The sequence below is a fragment of the Lineus longissimus genome, chromosome 9, assembly GCF_910592395.1.
Source record: "Lineus longissimus chromosome 9, tnLinLong1.2, whole genome shotgun sequence".
Taxonomy (NCBI): domain Eukaryota; kingdom Metazoa; phylum Nemertea; class Pilidiophora; order Heteronemertea; family Lineidae; genus Lineus; species Lineus longissimus.
Window position 1 is genome coordinate 1,634,572 of NC_088316.1, and position 19,301 is coordinate 1,653,872.

General features: G+C 40.7%; 1 protein-coding gene across 7 annotated transcripts in view; it reads left to right on the forward strand.

The window, feature by feature from the left end:
- Positions 1–19,301, forward strand: part of LOC135494113 (glutamate receptor 1-like) — a 109,502-nt gene that overhangs the window by 70,907 nt on the left and 19,294 nt on the right. For 3 of the 7 annotated variants that reach the window (XM_064781864.1, XM_064781868.1, XM_064781871.1), the window contains exons 2-3: positions 10,736–10,864; positions 16,111–16,347. In XM_064781864.1, coding sequence (XP_064637934.1) covers positions 10,736–10,864; positions 16,111–16,347 — 366 coding nt within the window. Of the gene's footprint in view, positions 1–10,735; positions 10,865–16,110; positions 16,348–17,636; positions 17,676–18,328; positions 18,353–19,301 lie in introns of all 7 variants that reach the window. The other 4 variants (XM_064781865.1, XM_064781869.1, XM_064781867.1 and 1 more) reach the window with 2 other exon arrangements.

A 19,301-nucleotide genomic window follows, 5' to 3' on the forward strand; every position in this document is an offset into this window, starting at 1 on the left:
CTCTTTTGGCAGTGAATCCTTTTCTGTCGCCGACTATATAGTCTGGAATCATTTTTGTCCAAGAACACGGGCTTCTTGAGGGTTGCTTTTTCGTTCAACTGAGCATCGGAAAAAGTAACCTCCCGTAAGTTTTATTACAACATTCGGTACCATTGGTTCGTAAGACAAATGCATCCGCAATTAATATCAACATCTCGACATGTTAGCCTATTCAAGCCCCTTTTAGGTTCATTAAAAAAAACCTAATCTAAAAGCCGTTCAGCATACTTGAACGGAAATACTCCTCAACAACGAAGTCACGGAATGAGAGCTCAGAAACCAATTAAATGTCATGAGTATTCACATACAGACAGAAATATTGGCCAGACATTTTATATCTATACATGTTATAGGTCAGACATTTCTTGAGGGAGGCAGAAATGCTTTAATTAGTGGCTCAGTGTGCACGAGGGACTTTGCTATAAGTACTTTTTAGAGTCCGTCATGAACATTGCCTGCCTCATATAAACTTACAGAACAGAGGTTGGGGAGCGATGATTCATTTTCCATGTAGGAAACATATCAAAATACATGTTACATGTATGTAAACAGATAAACTTACCTGTCTCGCTTGGAAAAAGAAGAGACTAGTACGAGGCAGACATGATTACTGTGATGCTTTATTAGTACTGAAAACGTCAGACAAAACAACTTGAACAAACTACGTACTGCGTGTAATTTTTTGCATCACAGTTTTATAGACGGCTCTTCAAATTGCCGCGCAAACAAGCGATTTAAACTGGTGCGACCTGCGATTTATATCGCGATCGCATGCGACGATAATCGCTCGTTTGCGGTTGTCATCGCAGGTCGCAGCGACAACATGCGAGTCAATATCAAAACAAGCGATTACCGGTTTTATCCGAAGACGAGATATCCTTCTGACGTACTAAGCAGCTGCTACAATCGCAGGCAGCTAGGTGAAACAACAGCGTCATCCTGATACAGAGCGGCGGTTTCGACGACGCCTACCAATACGCCATTTTGCACAAGCATGTTATGCAGCCGTTGTAACTATTTATCTTGGCTTATTCATTCCATGGCTCCTATGGGAGTCCTTGACATTTTTCTGAACATGCCCTCGTCTTTGTACAATGAATGTGAAGTGTTTGGTGAAAGATAAGGTGCATGTTACAGAAATCTTATCTCTACTATCTCAAGGGCTAGACTTCGGTAGAGGATGTTTTTCCGTAATACTCCAGGTCGTCTTACCTCTCCGATTCGACCAAAGATCTTAACCTTGGTTGACCGCTGAAGAAAGCCAATATTATTCATTGACTTAGAACGAAATATTCGAAAGATGTGTTACTGACCGGGAGGGCAAACATAGCGTTATTTTGCCCCTTACTTCGCAGGGAAGGCCCAATACACGGTATGTTGTCTTTACACGTAGTCTGGCCGCAACTAGGCCTAAATTCCCATTGTTCTACCCTTCAAGGGTTAGCAGGGCAAATCTTAATGACATCGACCCCCACGAGACAGCTTTCATGGTGGTCGATAGGACTAAACTTGCAAGGGCTCAACCATTTAGGGCGTGTTTAAGGACAAAAGGACACATTTAACAAATATCATATTCCGATCATCGTTACCGCATCACTACATACATCTGTATTGTAGAGGTGGATTCTTATTAGTGTAGCCTACTGAAACTACTAAACACACTCAAATCACAAATTGGTCCTTTTACAAGGTTTCAGTATTGTCAACCACTGAAAAGGTTATTATCTCGAGTTAGCCTCAAGGCTGCCCAGCCGTGTAACTGGGGTAACATGCTAAAGCGTCGAAAGGCTGACATCTTCCCTTATTTGATTGGGCTTAACATTTTCAATTCGTACATGTACTTGAATTCCAGTGAAATGAAACAAAATTGACATTCAGCGAAATTGCTTTTGGCATTTTTGAAAGTAAAACCGACCAAGGTGTTTTGTAAGCAAAACAAAGATTGCTTTCAACATGCTTGCCCCGTGGCTTAGGAATTACACTGTAGTTTCTCATATACTCGTCTACCTTTGCTAATTATCCCTTCGTCTACCCTAATAGCTATCTGGCCACTGTATAGTCTAGAATATGAAACTTGTATCTCTCTTGTTTAGGTTTACTGCTGAAATTTCATCGCAGCATGTTAAACAAATACATAGCGTGAGGTGATGAGACAGGGGTCAAAGCCAAATGAGTCAGCTATTGTCATCTCTTTACGGCACAGGTGCTACTGCTATAGAGTTACTGCTATAGAGTTACTGCTATAGAGTTACTGCTATAGAGTTACTGCTATAGAGTTACTGCTATAGAGTTACTGCTATAGAGTTACACGAAAATATTGCAGAAGAATGCAATGTTTAACGTGCTTGCCAAGCATCCGTTTGCCTATATGCGATGTAGCACAGCGGCAGCGTGGCGTGTTGATTACTTTGCATGCATAAATCAAACAGTCACCAGCCGACTTCTTCTATTTGGTAAAGAAGAACTTGGCAGTACCTCCTATATTGTAACGTGTGTACAGGGTGGCTACAGGTATCGGAGAGGAGAGAGAAAAATGACGACACAAACGGAACAGATTAGTTCATTTTGAGGGGTATAAGGCCCGCATTTATTATTTTTATCCGATTGTACCCCTCCAACACTGCAATGGGAGGGCCTTGTTTCTATTGTGTTGCAAAAGTAAACCAATACCTTTACCCACCGTGATGGTATAGGCAAAAATTTACAAAAACAAGGGAAAAACAAGTAGCTGGCTAAACGCAAGGTCAACAATCGAAATAGCAAATGTTTCTTGGAAAAAATATCGGAGTACCTTAAACTGTTTCGCTTCCATTCATATCTATCGCAACAACATGTGGAGCGCAAAGGAAAGGTTCCTCTTTCTTGATGATTGATAACAAATAGGCTTGTTGAATAGCTCTGCAACAAGGTAAGTTGTTCAAGGATCAACAGATAAAGCGACCAAGCTTTGGCTATAAACATGGTGCCGAGTTCCGTGTTGTGGTGTTCATGTAACGAATAACCTTGGTCAGCTGCTGCTCGAGTTTCCCCGAAGATGGTTCCTCAACATCGACTCGTGGCCGAGTTGCACTATTGGCGTTAATATTAACACTAGAACGCTGGTGTTACCTGTTAACGCTGTGTATGGAATTGATGAAGGAGATGTCGCAAAAATTGAGTAGTTGATGCCATTTTTAGCGGTTGACGCGGACCATGCAAGCAACTAGTCCTTTATTGGTTTTAAATGCCAAGACGTTTGGGAAGGAAACAATGCTTGCGCGTGAGAGACAAGTAAATGTATACAGAGCAATGTACAGGTACAAGCCTGTACATTGTAACTTGGCAGGTCTGCAAACATGCTTATTTGTAAAAAATGTCGGTCGAAGGACCTGACATATGCCATATTTACCAGTACAAATCACTGACGGCACTTAGAAAGCACAACAGGGACGCCAAATGTGTTGAGGCCATTCCCTGTAACGACAACGCCAACGTAATGCTGTTTCGATGCAACATTTAGTCAAATTATCAAGTTTCTGTTCGATTACTTTGGCCACCACCAGCTGGGACCATGTTCTGCCTAACAACCTTGTTAAATATGTATTCCTCGTGGTCGCTGAGTAACTGAGTTTATTTAGCATGAATTTTAGGCACCCGCAATTGTTGTCGAATTGATCTTTGGGGTTTTCGGACATGCCTGTTTCTACTGCCATCAATAAAATCTCATGTCAACCGAGATAGAGCAATCTTGTAAAGTCCCACTGGTTTTTCTGAGGAAGCCAGTAAAATAAGCTGGCCAAGTGCTTTTTCGTGACAACTTAGTTGAGTAACATCTCTATTGCGAGAAGGATAGCAGATTTTTGACAGAAGATATTAGTAAGGAGCCTCATAGCCTAGTGGTTAACACTGCTGGCTATCACGCAATAGGGCCCGGGTTCGATCCCGGAGAGAACCCAGGATTGTATTTCCGGATGAACCGGCGTGGCTTTCAAGGAACTAAAATTCCTGGCTCTTCACAACACGTATATTAAAAACGTATGAAATAGTTGAGGGTCTGTCGGATGAGACTAAAAGCCGTGGTCCCTTGTACCTGGATTTTACTGAAAAAGTCTTATTTTTGAAGTTTGCCTTCCGATCAAATTTTCCCCAATGTTCGACCACTCCTCCTTCTCATTACCTGGCTCTAAACTGTTGAGAAAAAAAATGAAAGTTTGAGCTGATAATTTTTCAGTCACAGCACAGGTAGATAGATACATGGTAGTTTAAGTACAGTTTGCGTTCCAGGCCATTTGTATTTGAGAGACCTGTAACAAGTTACTTCGCCAATATGTAAAGCTAACACTCGCGTGCACCGGATGGATCTGGCTAAGACGCTTTGCGTGATGAATTACACTTCGGACGAAATGAATATGCATTAGAATCGATGAAAAACACTTCATCGGAATTGCTTCGTAATTCAGTTCGAACTTGTAAAGACTTCCAGGAATTACTTTGGAGACCATGGTGTGAAGCTGATGCGATCGGAATCTGGTGAAGCTAACCAGTAAGGCAAGAATCCTCGAAGTGATTCACGCTGCTTCCAGCTGTCGTCGCTGCTTTAATTGTAAGCATCTTCCACTCGCTTTGGCGAAGAAGAAATAGCGACGATAGTCAGCTCTTCCTGCGAAGCTCAATTTACCAGTGTGACGGAGATAGCTAACACTAAAGCTGTTCCGACACGTGGTCGAATCTCCAGCATGTACAGCATTTCACACATACATGTATGAAAAAGTGCGGTATCTCGCTAAATCTCATCGACATTTACCATAGCGTACATTTGACCTCTTCCGGTTGGTCACTTCTGGGCAGCAAATGGAAGCTTGTCCTCCCATTGGGAGATTGGTGCGCAGATGTGCGAAAACGTATTTCTCAGAAGGTTAATCAAAAATGAGCACAGGGGTCTGACACGGAGAGTTATTTCTGACGCGAAGTCGTCGAATGCTACTGACTTCATTCGTCACGGGATACAGGCTCCTTTCATGGTATGGCGGCCAGACACTTGCGGTTCAGTTGGTATCCTCAGGGGCTTGAATTGAGAGAAACTAATCTTAAATTGATTGATCAGATACAACTTGTTGAATGAACGCTGTAACCAAGCGTCTTTTGATAGTAGCTATGCCTGAGAAACATGCTTTGAGATAACTTTCTGACACCAATAAACTATTGTTCGCTTTCGAAGAAAACTTCAGGTAGACTCGCCAATTCCCAACAGCAATAATATGTTGTTGAAGCCACTTGTAGCAAAGTAACTCGCTCTACATGCTAGTCAATATCGAGCAAAGATTGGAATGGTAATGAATGCGGATGGTGAAATGTTGGCCAATCAGTGATTCGGTGAACGAAATGTCTCGCTGGCCATTTGGTAGGATACTGACGGTAAAGATAGCAAAAGAAAAGAAAGGAAATTGTGGTTTAGACAATTCGTATTCTTATCTTATAGAGTGAGGCCCAGCTTTCTAATCTAACAAGGTGTTTACAGCTGACCGACTCGATGTGTTGCTAAATTCTCGACAACTAGATATGACCTTGCAGCAGGACGTCCTGTGGTATTATGTTATCAAGGGACTCAGTTAGTAGTGGGAAGGGAATCTCACTTTAATTACTGCGCAGTGATTTCATATTCGACTTGACATTCTGAAGAATACTGTCCCGTCAAAATCTTGTCAAATAACCAATTGGGGATTCGTTTCTTTTGTGCATGCGTAGGGTCATACTCCAGTTGTTACTTCCGCCGAATCAACATACCACCCGGCGAAAGTCGTAATTTGACGACAGGACACCAATTAGCTCACCTAATAACACAGGAATGAACTAAGAGTTAATGATGCCTGGTTTCTTCAGTCATCAACTCTCAAGTAAATAAGGGAATAAATTCGCTCTAAAAAGAATAACGGCGAAGATAACACGTCCATAGAGTTAACGGCCTAATTTGTTTACACCCCCACACTATCTTCTGCGTCATTTCTCTTTACAAACAGCCTCCTTCGAAATCAGTATTGATGACGCCATCTTGCAAATATTGACACTTAGAAAAAATCCACCATCGTCTAATTTCGATCTACGATCATCGAAACTGAAGATCAATGTTTGAACATAAAAAACACTTCAATTGCTTTCGGTCAATCACGGTGGCTGTTTTAACCAGTGAAAATATCTTCGCACGTTATCGATGATACGTCGGTGGGAAAACGACGCCAGCTCTTTAAAATATACGCTACTCTTTAGCCAACCGAGTATTGATTAAAGTTTTCCGTGTTATAATCTATATAAAAAAAGTTCTGCTTATTCCAAAAACCATAGAGATGCGGCAGAAAGTTGATCGAAGATTCATCTTGATTTACAGCACGCAGGCTGGGGAGTAGTTTCTGAATCATTGCAAAACAAAACACAGGCACACAGTCCTTTAAATTGGGTTCATTGGTAGATTGTCCATTTTAGAAGATTTGGGTTGCCAAATTCATTATGTTAATGAAACTTAGTTAAAAAGAACTTTTAAAAGCAGCCATGCGACCATTTATTGTCAGGTCAACAGTTGACTCAGTTGTTGATTTCGTGGTTCACCACAACCACCTTAATGATCCCTTAGGGACTGTCGTCTGTCCCGGTAGCAATTTCTTGTTGAACACATTTGATCAAAACTTATTCCCAAGATGAGTCTTCGTTAAATCTCAGGATATTTCCGTATACACCTTGTCAGAACTAATTTAAATTCAATCATCTTTCGAGAAGTTTTACACCAGCCGTTCCTCGAGTATGATTGAGAAGCATCGACCGCCGCTCATGCGGAGTAGCATCTTCATTAGTGGTACCGATTGAAATGTCGATATCGCCGAATTGCGATGCTAGTACTTCATTTAAGGTAACACATTTATAGTGGTAGTTTCGGCTGTCGGAAATTTTATCGGCATAATTTGGTAGGGGAAGAAGCCAATTTAAGGCTTAGATCGGATTTGGCGAAAAATAGATTTAATCAGGATGGTACAGCCGGTGTGTAAAAAAGATATTTTTTTGGACGTGAAGCTATTTAATCGGCACGGCTTATGATATAAATCATGACATCCCCCAACCTGATCATGAATTCTTTTTTCAAGAATCCGCTAGAGACATATTTCAAGACTTGTAAGCCTACGCAAGATCTCTCGATCAATCATGCTTTAAAGTTCTGATTTAAATCGAATTAACTACATTGGAGCAGTTATGTGAGACGTCTGGTGAAGTTATTCAAGAGGAAGTCGGTGATTTATAAAGATTTTCAGCAGTAATATCGCACTCCCAAAGTTTGTAACTGTCGCTGAGTGATCGACTTGGCGTACTCTTGGCCCCAGTGTAACGTTTTTTAGTGTTTCTCTTTCTGAGGTCCTCTCGTTGTCTGGTAACGGTGAAAGATAGATCGACACGTTTATCCGTGTTCCCCATTTTGAAAAGCCATGGTCTCTGCAACTACAGATACTACAGCGGAGCTAATAAAGCGCCGCCATCTCATTGGCTAATATCGTTGACGTAGACTACTCTCATTATATCTATCTTTATTTCCTCCTCGCTGAAGATTACAAAACAGCTAGGTATATTTCCAGAAATTCAGAAATACGAAAGGAACCAGCCACATGTTTTTGCCCGACTTTAAGAGAAAATTGCTTTTAGAAAAGAATTGAGCGTTTTCCAAACCGCAAACTGCCTATTACATACAAGAGCATTAGACGAAATTAGTAATCTTCACTTGGCATCAGTTACTAGATAAACTACACCCATGCGTTTTTTAATAGTCTTCGTATAGCCCCAATGGTTTCTCGCGATATCAGAGAGCAACAGCGCATATCTGATATGTTGGACCGCTGTGAAATAAAAAGCATTGCGTCTAGCCTACTGAGTGATGCTGCTCAGGTTCCATGTAATCTAGTAGGGTGAAGGAGCAATCTCACCACTTAGGTCCTATTCAGTCCGAGGCGACCTGTGAAGGGGCAATCACACTGATGGTAATACAGGTATTTCGACGCCTGTGAAGTAGCAAGGCTAATCTGGCAGTTCCCCGACACAATACGCTTCAAAGAGCGACTTTGGCAAACTTCTTTTTATTCTGGAGAGTATATGACTACTTCAGCTCGTAATTACGGCAACAGAAAATGGTCTCACGGCGAGGAAGAGTGGCACAAGGCATACTTGGCTAACGTATTCATAAACCTACCCTCGACTAGTGATAAGATAACAGGATCGATCCTCAAGTGAGAGAGAAATAATTTAGGTGTTCATTACTTCTGCTTCGATTCGTTCTAATGGAGATAAGTATAGCTCAGCAGCTTTTATTCTTCAGTTCCCCAACATAAATTGTCTATCTGTTCCTAGGAATTGGTCCACAATCGGACCTGCAGACTGATAAGGGTGTTAATTATTGTCTGATCCACAGACAAGGTCTCTCCTGCATGGTAAAGCAGATGACCTTTTGTATCTCTAGATACTGAAACATGAAAGTTCACCGCTTACAATACCCACGACAATGCTCCTAATACTAAGTAGTACCGCTGGCCAGGCCTAGATCCGGCCAACGGATTATCACTGACAAGAAACGACTTCGAACTGTCTGCCTGAGGAAAGATAAAGGAGGTTGATAGCTCATGCATCCGGATGAGACGAGTTTACTTCCTGGCTGTGTGTCAATATTAAGAATGTTTTTCTGGTCCGAGAACATTCCAACCAAAATGAACAAGCGCAAACAAGATAGCGTCCTTCCCCTCAGGACATGGAAACAGGGATTGGTTCAATGCACTAGTTGACTGGTTTAAGTTTTAAAAACGAAACAAGGGCTTCAGCCTGAACATGTTTCGACTCTCCAAAACCGCGGCCTATTTATTACGAGTGTCCGTATCCAACCTAATCCAAACACATTTTACCGAGACGACCCCGGTTGTCACTTGTTCGGACGACCGTTGATGCTATCAACTTCCTAAACGAAAGCCCTAATGGGAAATGTCAATAATCATCGTCACCTTTAGTTTAATTTTATATAACATGTCATCTGCCATGGTAATTGACAGAAAAGTTAGAAATATCTGGTCGGAAATCCGTTTGATGAGTGTGCCGGAGTGGTCCAGATAATCAAGCCGACCTCGTGCTAATACCCCCTGACACCTTTCAAAATGGCTTAAATGATGAATGGCAAGTGATCAGTGCTTCATCGGTCATCGTTCTCAACAGCTATCAAATATGATTAATGGTGACATTGATGTGGCTGATGACATCACCCAGCCGAGTAGTTGTCCCGACCATTTCCGAGCATGAATTAGGACACGCGCAGGTTGCCGAATGAAACTTTTGGCAACACCTTGGGATTTTAGACGATTCACTCTTTCCGCTACCAGTGTGATAAGTTGCAGTAAATTGTTAAAAAACATTTGAAAAAAAACTATGGACTGAATCAGTCGATAGTTTTTTTTTCATGAAGTGGCAAGCAAGTCCTCATCTCGCAATCGGAAATATGGAACACTTTTACCATTTGGATTAACAGCGAATAATGAATGCCTTGGCTCCGAAGAGCACTACATTCGGCAATTCCGAAGTCACTCGGGATGAACTCGGCACAATGACCTTTCCAAGACAGACAACCAATAGTCCCGTCTAGGTTTCATGTTACTGCCTGTAGCAAGCAATTAAATACCACTACATAAAATGGCGACTCTTGGGAAATATACCGTGATAGTTAGCGTCATCTTCACGTTATTTGCATTCCTCGCTGTTGGCTGGGAAATAATGTCTTTGTTCAAAATATATACCATCTTCAATATTCCGCAACATTCCTCTCCTTCAACGCCTGGAGTGTCTTATTTTTTACTTGTGACGAGCTCTCAGAACAATAGGAATGGAACTACCGTATTTAAAGAGGAGGTTCGTTTGTTTATCCTGTTTTTATATGTCCCACAGGTAATCAGAAATACATACGGCAGTAGCACAGTGAGCAACACAAATTAACGTATAGTGTCCGTCTGATCATCTTGAAGACTTCTCTCGCTAAAACTAGGCAGTTCACTTGATAATTGTTTTTGCTGGTGGATATTTTTAAATATTTATCCGCCTAACCATCACTCATTTATAACTGCTTACTAAACTTTGTCAAATATTGAACATGACTGTGGAAATGTTCAATGGTGCAAATACCACTTAATATCAATTTTAGCAATGCCGTTGTGTACGCTGATATACAACTACAAAAACGACACTTTTCATCACAAATACAGTATAACCTCCCTTAGCGGACACATCTCTATATCAAGGACTGACTCTCTATTAAGGAGACTAGTTTTGGTCCCAAATCGGTCGTTTCCATTCAATTTGACCTATCTTATCAGAACACCTCTCTTTAAGGACAGCACTTGTCAGTCCCAAAGGGTGTCCTTAATAGAGAGGTTCTACTGAAATTATATTCTTGGGACGACAAAAAAAACGCATTTTAAATCGTTGGTTTTTTAGGTTTTCATAAAAAATTATAAGAAATGATTTTATTCCCTTTGATGAGTTCTGCCGTACGCACGACTCAATCAGCCTTGCAGTTCTGTAACCTAATTTGCTTTGCAGCTGGATTTCACCCATCAAAGTAAGACCCATTAACCTAATCCTAAACAAACTCTATAACTGAAGTTCGTTAAAATCTCATCAATTTGACGATACGTTTCCTCTTCTCTTTCTGCAGGTGTTTTAGAACGTGATGTCTCATTAGTACAAGAAGTGTTAGCCAATCGCAGCATATCAAACATAGAACTGGTGCCACTTAAAATGCGTGCTAACGACCCAAAGGAGGAGTACACACGACTAACGCAAGGTAGGACTAATTTTACACTCTTGATATTCCCGCAGACGAGCGATTTTGCGATTATAATCGCTATGCACGACAAACTATATCTGCGGGTCAAACTGGTAAAATCGCCAAACCATTACAATGTCCTCATAAAGGCTTTTGAGATTGAAAAACCCTAAAGGTTTTTGTTATAACGCAGAACCTAAAAGGTTTTTCATTTCGCTGAAAAAGCTTTGTGGTACATATTTGTGTCGGCCGAACGACCCTCTAAGGTTTTTTTCAATGCTCAAAAACCATTGTAAGTTTCGAAGAGTGTAGGATCTTCCAATGAAAAGACTAGCAGTCATACTGTGGTGCTAACCTTGGTGGTAGAACTATGGAGAAGCGGTTCATTAGACCTTTACCAAGATGAACAGCAACATATCGGACCTATAAATGTATATAGTGTTTACATCCGCTTTTTCGAAATGTGCATAAAACATCAGCTGATTGCTTTGACCTCTGGGCAAACTAATGAACTGTGATTGACGATCCTCGTCTGCTCGATCGGATAAAGTAGAGTTGCAAAGGCATTAACATCCCTAATGAATTCAATATCTAGCCTTATTCGCGATTCGACTGTTGCTGATGAGCTCCGCTTCGCCCGATGATCAGGACATGAGAGACCCCCCCCCCCCAAATGTACCCCAGGGCTCGCATTACTCAGAACGCTATCAAGAAGGCGGCTTAATAACGCTTAATGTTATTTATTGGGTTGTTGCCAACACGGTATTTAAAACGGAAAAGTCACAAAATGTCCTTTGGCAAGTTTTCAGCTCATGTGTTTCAGACCTGCTCCCTAATGAAGAATAGAGAGGAGTTCTGGCCGAGGACACCGCTCTCGGACTAGGGCTCTGTGGCGGAACTCTCTAGGACAGCCGACTTCATTACCGAAAACGGACTGACTGTCTGGCGTGCATCTGAAAAAGTTCTACGCAGAAGAATAAGAATAAGAAGTTGTTGACAGTTTTCTAGTATAAACGGCAATCCCTCGCTCACCAACTTTGCTGGGGTTGTAATCAGCCTGGAGTAAATGGAACCACGCTCGACAGTGAAGACTCCAACGTTGTCATAAATTCACAACACCCCTTGGGAACCTTCCAACAGGATTCGTGAGGATTTCCAGATATGGCGATCGCGACCATAAATCCTCACTAAGATCCAATCTGGGAATCATAGTTATTTAGGACCAGGATCTAAGGGTGCTGGATACTTTAAGAATAGGCAATAACTATTAGTGTAATTGGAAGACCTGATGCTGATGCCTACTAATAATCCCGGCCTTCCTGTATCTTTATATTGAGCACGCACACAATGATTAAGGGGTTAACGGCTTTGATGGTTTGATTTCTGATAGACATAATCATGATCTAGAAGGAGCGACTGGTCAGTTACTTGCTTTATTCTGTGATTTATGACATGAGTTATTTTTCATAATCAAGACTTGTTATTCAAGCAGCATCTCGCCGAAGTCTTTCCCTGATGGGCCAAAACTTACCAAATTCCAGCGAATACACCCATAGCGCTCGATCCCTAGATAAGAAAGAAACACTACATTGTACTTACGCCAAAACAAACAATATCATGCAATATCAATAGATCTATCTAGATCTCTACCATCCCCGAACAGCGAATAGATGGCCATCCCAAATCTAATATTGTCCGAAACATCCGATCTATCAGTGTGACAACCACTTAATGGGAATACAGAAAATGTCCCCTTAAACAATCCCAATAAACATAATGGGGTCATATTAGGAATCACTGTGACATAACTAAATTGTATGACTTTGGGTGTGCACCCTTTGATGATCAAAAAAGATGCCATAACTTTAGTCTCAGTTGATCTAGGAGGATGGCAGTACTTTAAAGCCCATTTGGAAAGCTAAGTGTCATATTTTTCAGAGGTCAATTATAAGTATTCCCTGCAGTACCCGTCCGGCTGAAAGTCAGAAAGTTCAAGCTGATTTGGTATCGGCTGAAGGCCAAACGCCACATAACCGTTTTAGAGGCCAATTTCGCCCAAGTCATTTGACATGGCATCTGTTATTTTGGACAGTTGCGATGGAAACACGTCAGTGGATTTCTTCATATCTGATTTGTCGTCTGACCAATGTAAGACAAAATACAAAGATTTCGGCAAAACCAATCGAGCGACATGACATCAGAGAGATGATCTGGATGAAGCTGTCATTTTTTATACTGGAAACATGACTGCCATGGTTCTGATTCAATGTCAAACGCAGAGACAAACATATATAGTTAATCATGGTATTAAAAAGAGTATCATATGTATACGACATTCAAACGGCAAATTCTCTCATATCATTTCATGATCTTGCACGATTTTTTTATGAGGAATCGCATCAAGATCTTACAAGTTTCTCACAAGAAATTATTTCAGGTTCTCACCAGAGTATAATGATATGAAGATGAGGTGATCTTATTAAGTGAGTTAATTAGTATTCACACTCAGGGTCACTGTGAGTGTTTGACTCACACCTCATTAACCTGAATCAACAATAGCCTTTGACCTTTATTGCCCTATTTTGGGAAGCCCTAGTATTTTTCACAGGTTTTTCTAGAAATCCGACCTTTGAGGAAAAAGTCGGACGATGTCGGACTTTTGTCGGATAAATCAGGAAAAAGTTAGAGAAACCGTTGAGAAGTCGGAAAAAACCTCCGACTAGTGCTTTTCAATGATGTGAAGAGATGACAAGATTCTAATAAGAATGAAGCCAGGAATTTGTACAATAATCTAATGATATGAGTCCGGGACCTCACCAGCTTCTTATGAAGATAACATCATAATCTTACAATAATCTAATGATATCACGATCTTACGAGTTTCTCATAAGGTTGTAAAAAACGATTACAAGATCATACGAGATTCTTTCGAGAAGTGACATTCGTATCTTACATGAAATTCTTTACGATAACACCTCGGGGTGTTGTATTAGATTCGTTCAAAGTAAAATAAACCTGGGTTCTTAAAAGATACTGATCAGTATTTTCTTGTCTGAGTGTACCCTTACTCCCCCCCCCCCCCCGCGGCTTACAATTTCATCATGAATTGATGGGCCAATCAGTGAATTATAAATCCTTAGTAATGAGACATAAAACCAGACTCCCCTTTATCGGCGCCACAAAAAACCTCATGCTGGTCACGTTCGCTACATGAGGAAGATTACTAAGAAATCGGGAAAATGTCCCTGATGTATGGTTACATTTGTGTTATAGGGTAATCTGCACTAAAGGTGTTTCTTTAATGTGGATTATATTGGTTTTTAACGATGCTGGTAACAGGCAACATTTGGATGCATTGGCATCCAAGTTATTGAAAGCGAGCTAAACAACAACGATAGTAAGGTTTATCAAAAAGAGTCTTGATTTATCAAAAAGAGTCTTGCTACTTGTAAAGCTGAATAACGCTTTTTAAGAAACAGTATATCAGTAACCACGAGGGCCACGTCGAAACAGAGGAATCAGAGGAAACGAAGGAAAAGAGGACTGGTAGGAATCAGTGGAAACCAGGAGGACAGGTCCTCGGTCTGCAGACTTTATTACATTTAGTAGGCTGGGTTTTTTTTCAAAAATATTTTCTATACTTGAAAAATGTTATCAGGATTTATGCTGATTGTCCGATTGATGATCATGATCACTCAATTGGTTACCTTTAAAAAAGAACCACGCTAAATGTTCGCATCATTACTTCCTCAGCGCATCAAAACTATTTTGCTGGACATCCTTTCTGACCATTACATGTCCATGCCAATAAACTAAAGCGGTCATGTACAAGAGGAATGAATATTACGTCTATAAGAGATTTGAAGGTGGTCAAACGGGTTTATCCGTCTATTTGACGACTTGGACAGTCATTAGATCATCACCATGATGAACATCGTCTATTAAGGTAATGGTACTCGACTTGGAATGTCCAAGTTAACCCTTACTTAAACAAGAGGTATTTAAGATATTGCCAATAATAGATACACTAATAATCTGACAAATTGAGCTAAGCACTATCATGATCGCATTAAATGACATAGTGCTAAATTTCGAATGCTACGTTATTCAAATTTCAAAAGGATTCACGACATTCTGTTAAGACATATATGACGCCCCATTTGCAAATGACCATAATCTCTAATCACTAATTTCTCTCTAAAGTGTAATTTACATTAATACGTTACTAAGCAGCTCGTCAGAACGCCTGAAAAACATCGATGATAAGTGAACAACAATGACAGTTCGTGTTGTTAAGCTAATGGGTGATGATGCTGAGCATACTTCCACTGATTTGTCACGCTAGATGACATCATTTTGCTCTGGACTGTCGGCGTAAACGATATGTTTGATGATGACAATAAATCTGTGATGGACGTCACTGGGTAATGGGCAGCTGCCTAATTACCGTATCACGACAGTTCATTCGATTACCAAGGACTCGCAAACACTCACTAACAAGGTTGTCCATTATCGGGATTGCAAACGGGACGTGAACGCCATGGACTGTGGTTGAAACAACCTCCATCTTCGCTGATTTTGGCACTTTAGCGAACTCCGGGAGGAAGATGAGGTGAAAAGGTCATATGGTGCAATGAATATTTGCTTTATTAACCTAAGTTTAAAGATGGACCGCGGCCAGTCAAATTACGGTGTTCAGAGCTCTTTTGCTAAACCGGGAAAATGTGTTGATCGGAAGCCAAAACTAAGGGCAGTCACAGGGTTGATAGCAGTGTTATTTCGTTTTCCCCTGCGATCAGTCAAAATATGTACATGTATGATACTCCTTAAAAAAATAGAGATGCAAAATTACTCAATGCGGCCCTGAAACCTTCCGGTCCATCAACTGTCACTGCTTAACACAAGCCCGCAGTTGAAAAATCGCTGCATATTTAACCAACATGCTCAAATCTCTTGGGCAATTACCCAATTCGCTACAATTCAATTTCTTTCGCTTAGCCTGATATGGTAATTGAGGTCCGTGTCGAGTGAACTCGGGTAGCTGGTCCAGAGGGAAAAAGATAATTCCCAGTTCGTTCTCTGATTTAGGAAATAGTAAGGTGTGATTAACTCGAAGAAAAACGAGAAAATATATTCCAGCACGGGGCCTATAATGAGTGTTGAATAGTATTTATTTCAGCTTTCGTGGCATTCATTTTTGCAAAGCTGCATCGTGGGAGTCTTCGTAAATTTACGCCAAAATGTCTACTTTCGTATCTTTCCAGTTCATCAGACATTACATGATCGAAAAGTCGCCATCGTGGTTGGCCCTGCCGACGACTCCATCGCCTTAGCAACAGCCAATAGGAGAATCCCATACTTAGTGACGTCAATAGAGAATTGTGCGAACAACAACCAATTTTGTCTACTCCCGTCCCCAGATGAGGTTGCCCAGGCTATTGTAGACATGGTCATGGACTTCAACGTGCCAAATATAGCAATACTGTACAGTGACGAGAGTGGTGAGCATTTTCGATTTCATTTGATGAACACAATTCATCGTGCTTCTGCTTCTGGGGAACAGATGGAGGAGAGCGTGACAACGTCACTTCCGAGTTCTTCGTGTAAACAATTTTGCACACAGGACCACAGATGAGCTCTTCTGTCGATTCAGGTCACTCACGATATTATTATCTTCTCCGTCGACCGAGATGAAGACCGTACCGATACAGAAATAGTCACAAAATGACATAGGTCAAGTACTCCAGAACCTCGACGTGACGCAGTTACGCTACCCTCCTTGCCGGAAATGCAAGAACACGTTTCCGCCAATAGCATCGTCTTGTTCCATGATACTCACTGGGAGTATTTCGTGTCCTTCTATGCATTTCCAATTCTACTAACATTGTGGGTGTTGTATTTAGGTGGTTGTCAGTGATAACACAATTTATCTATGTTTAAGAGAGGTTGAGAAACAATCCATATGACGCATACTTAACGTTTACGTATAGGTTCATGCCAGCGCTGAATGGTTTCTCTCTTAACCTCTCTTTTCTATTCTGCGGTTCAAATAATATTTCAAAGAGCTAGGTTTGCTGACGTTTAAAGCAGTTGTTTTTGAATACATTTTTAGGCATTTTAGTCTCGCTTGTTTTTGAAGCTTCTGCAAGATTATGATTCGAAACTAAACTTGCTTTAAGAAGGTCTATCAAGATAGTTGCAGAAAAAACTGATTATCGAACCAAAGGCATAATTTCTGAAGTTCCATGTTGTACACCAAAGTTGTTTCAAATCCAGCAATGGGGTCATACACCAGTCCATGGTGAGAAAGAATTCTGTTGCTTCAAATAACCTGCCCAATATGCCAAATGGAGATAATCGTAATGTTATCGTATATAATTTATACAATGGCTCCGTTAAAATAGCTGGTTGAATATCAAACATCCATAACTGATGTAACAAAAATCATAAACGACTCAAATCGCTGTATCCTTGGCGTCTGTTAGTTTGAAACATGAGATGTGAAATTAAACAAAGAGTCGGCGGAAAATACGGTTAAAGATATCTGAGCAATTGCCTGTGGCAGATGCTCTCACTTTCTAATCATACTTTTGTTCAAATGATGTGGAGAACAGCATCGCATTACTTCATGGAACTTTATTTACCAAATCAACAGTGCAATTCCAGTTATTCTGTATAAAACCATGTGACCCACACACCAGTCAAGCCACATCATAATTTCATTGAACATGATTTGATGAGATGTAAAATACATTAATCTTTATCGAGCATTTTTATATTGATATTTAAGAGATTAACTCTGAAAAGTTGGGGGATAAGATAATGGAAGGTTAGTCAAATACCAGAGTGGGTAAGGTGATGACGTCATTGCACGTGATCATATGATTGCTATGACTGTGACGTCATCACAATACGTCACTTGGTGCAATAATTGTATGGCGTCGTATACACTTCGTGGAACGTGTGCACAGTTTTCAAAACCATAATTGTTAGTTACGTGGAGCTTTGAATGTTGTGAAATTATCTGAGAATGGAATATATTCGTAAACAAGACGGAACTTGCCCAAAAGCCATTGTCCAAGTTGTATGAAAAAAAAGTTAGGAGGACGGCCTTTGTTACTACACTGAGAGCCTTTTCTATGTGATCGTTCATTTGCGATAGCAGTAGGCCGTTAGTTATCGTTTTCGATTTCTCTTTGAGGGCTCAGAGGAACTGGGCCTAAAAGAGACTAACTTTGCATCCCTCAATTTCATCAACATTTGATTTCTATTTCGTTATCTAATTTTGTCTTTGACGAACTCAAAAGAAGGGGATAACCACAAAATAAGGAAAGAATGATGAAGTACGGGTATATATTTTTTATTCTGAACTACGCGATATCGCCATACTGTTTTAAAAACCTTTCAAGCGCCTCCAGCCTTTAAAGAGTTAATCCAACCCTGCTTGAAATGTCATTTTTCGACCCTTTTTATCTGAAACAGCGCATGCAATGCGGTCTTTTGAAAGTAGGTGTCTTGGTACCCTCGTAGTTTTTTGTAGTACCGTTGTCTCATTGACGTTGGTGTCCATCGCATACGTCATGGAAACGTGAGTTCCATCCTGGTAGTCAGGTCCACACCTGTGCAATGCATGTAGCGTTTATACATTGTACATTACCATTGTGCATTGGCCACACCTGTGCAATGCATGTATCGTTCATACATTGTACATGGCCATTGTACATTGTCCACACCTGAGCAATGCATGTATCGTTTATACATTGTACATGGCCATTGTGCATTGTCCACACCTGAGCAATGCATGTATCGTTCATACATTGCACATGGCCATTGTGCATTGTCCACACCTGAGCAATGCATGTATCGTTTATACATTGTACATGGCCATTGTGCATTGTCCACACCTGAGCAATGCATGTATCGTTCATACATTGTACATGGCCATTGTCCATTGTCAACACCTGAGCAATGCATATGTAGTGGTGGCATCATTCCTACTCACGACTCAGAATATTTCTACAATGCGTTTTCCCTCGTTATAACGCTACAGCGAGCCTCGCTATAACGAAGCCTGCTATAACGAACACTATTTTGCTAGGATCCCAAGGCGTTAGATATAGCGAGGTTGTACTTACTATTTGGAGTTTTTTTGCGACTTCTTAACGGTTTCCCTAACTTTTCCTGATTTATCCGTCAAAAGTCCGACATTGTCCGACTTTTCTATGAAAGGTCGGATTTCTAGAAAACCTGTGAAAAATACTAGGGCTTCCCAAAATAGGGCAATAATGATCAAAGGCCTGTGTTGAATGGGGTTAAAAAGTTAGAGAAACCGTTAAGAAGTCGGAAAAAGTCTCCTGCTAGTGACTGCATTGTAAGAACTGAATACATTCTGTCAAGTAAGAAGGTTGTAAATAGATGCGAGAATGTACAGTGGTCTTGCTTCGAGATGAAACCC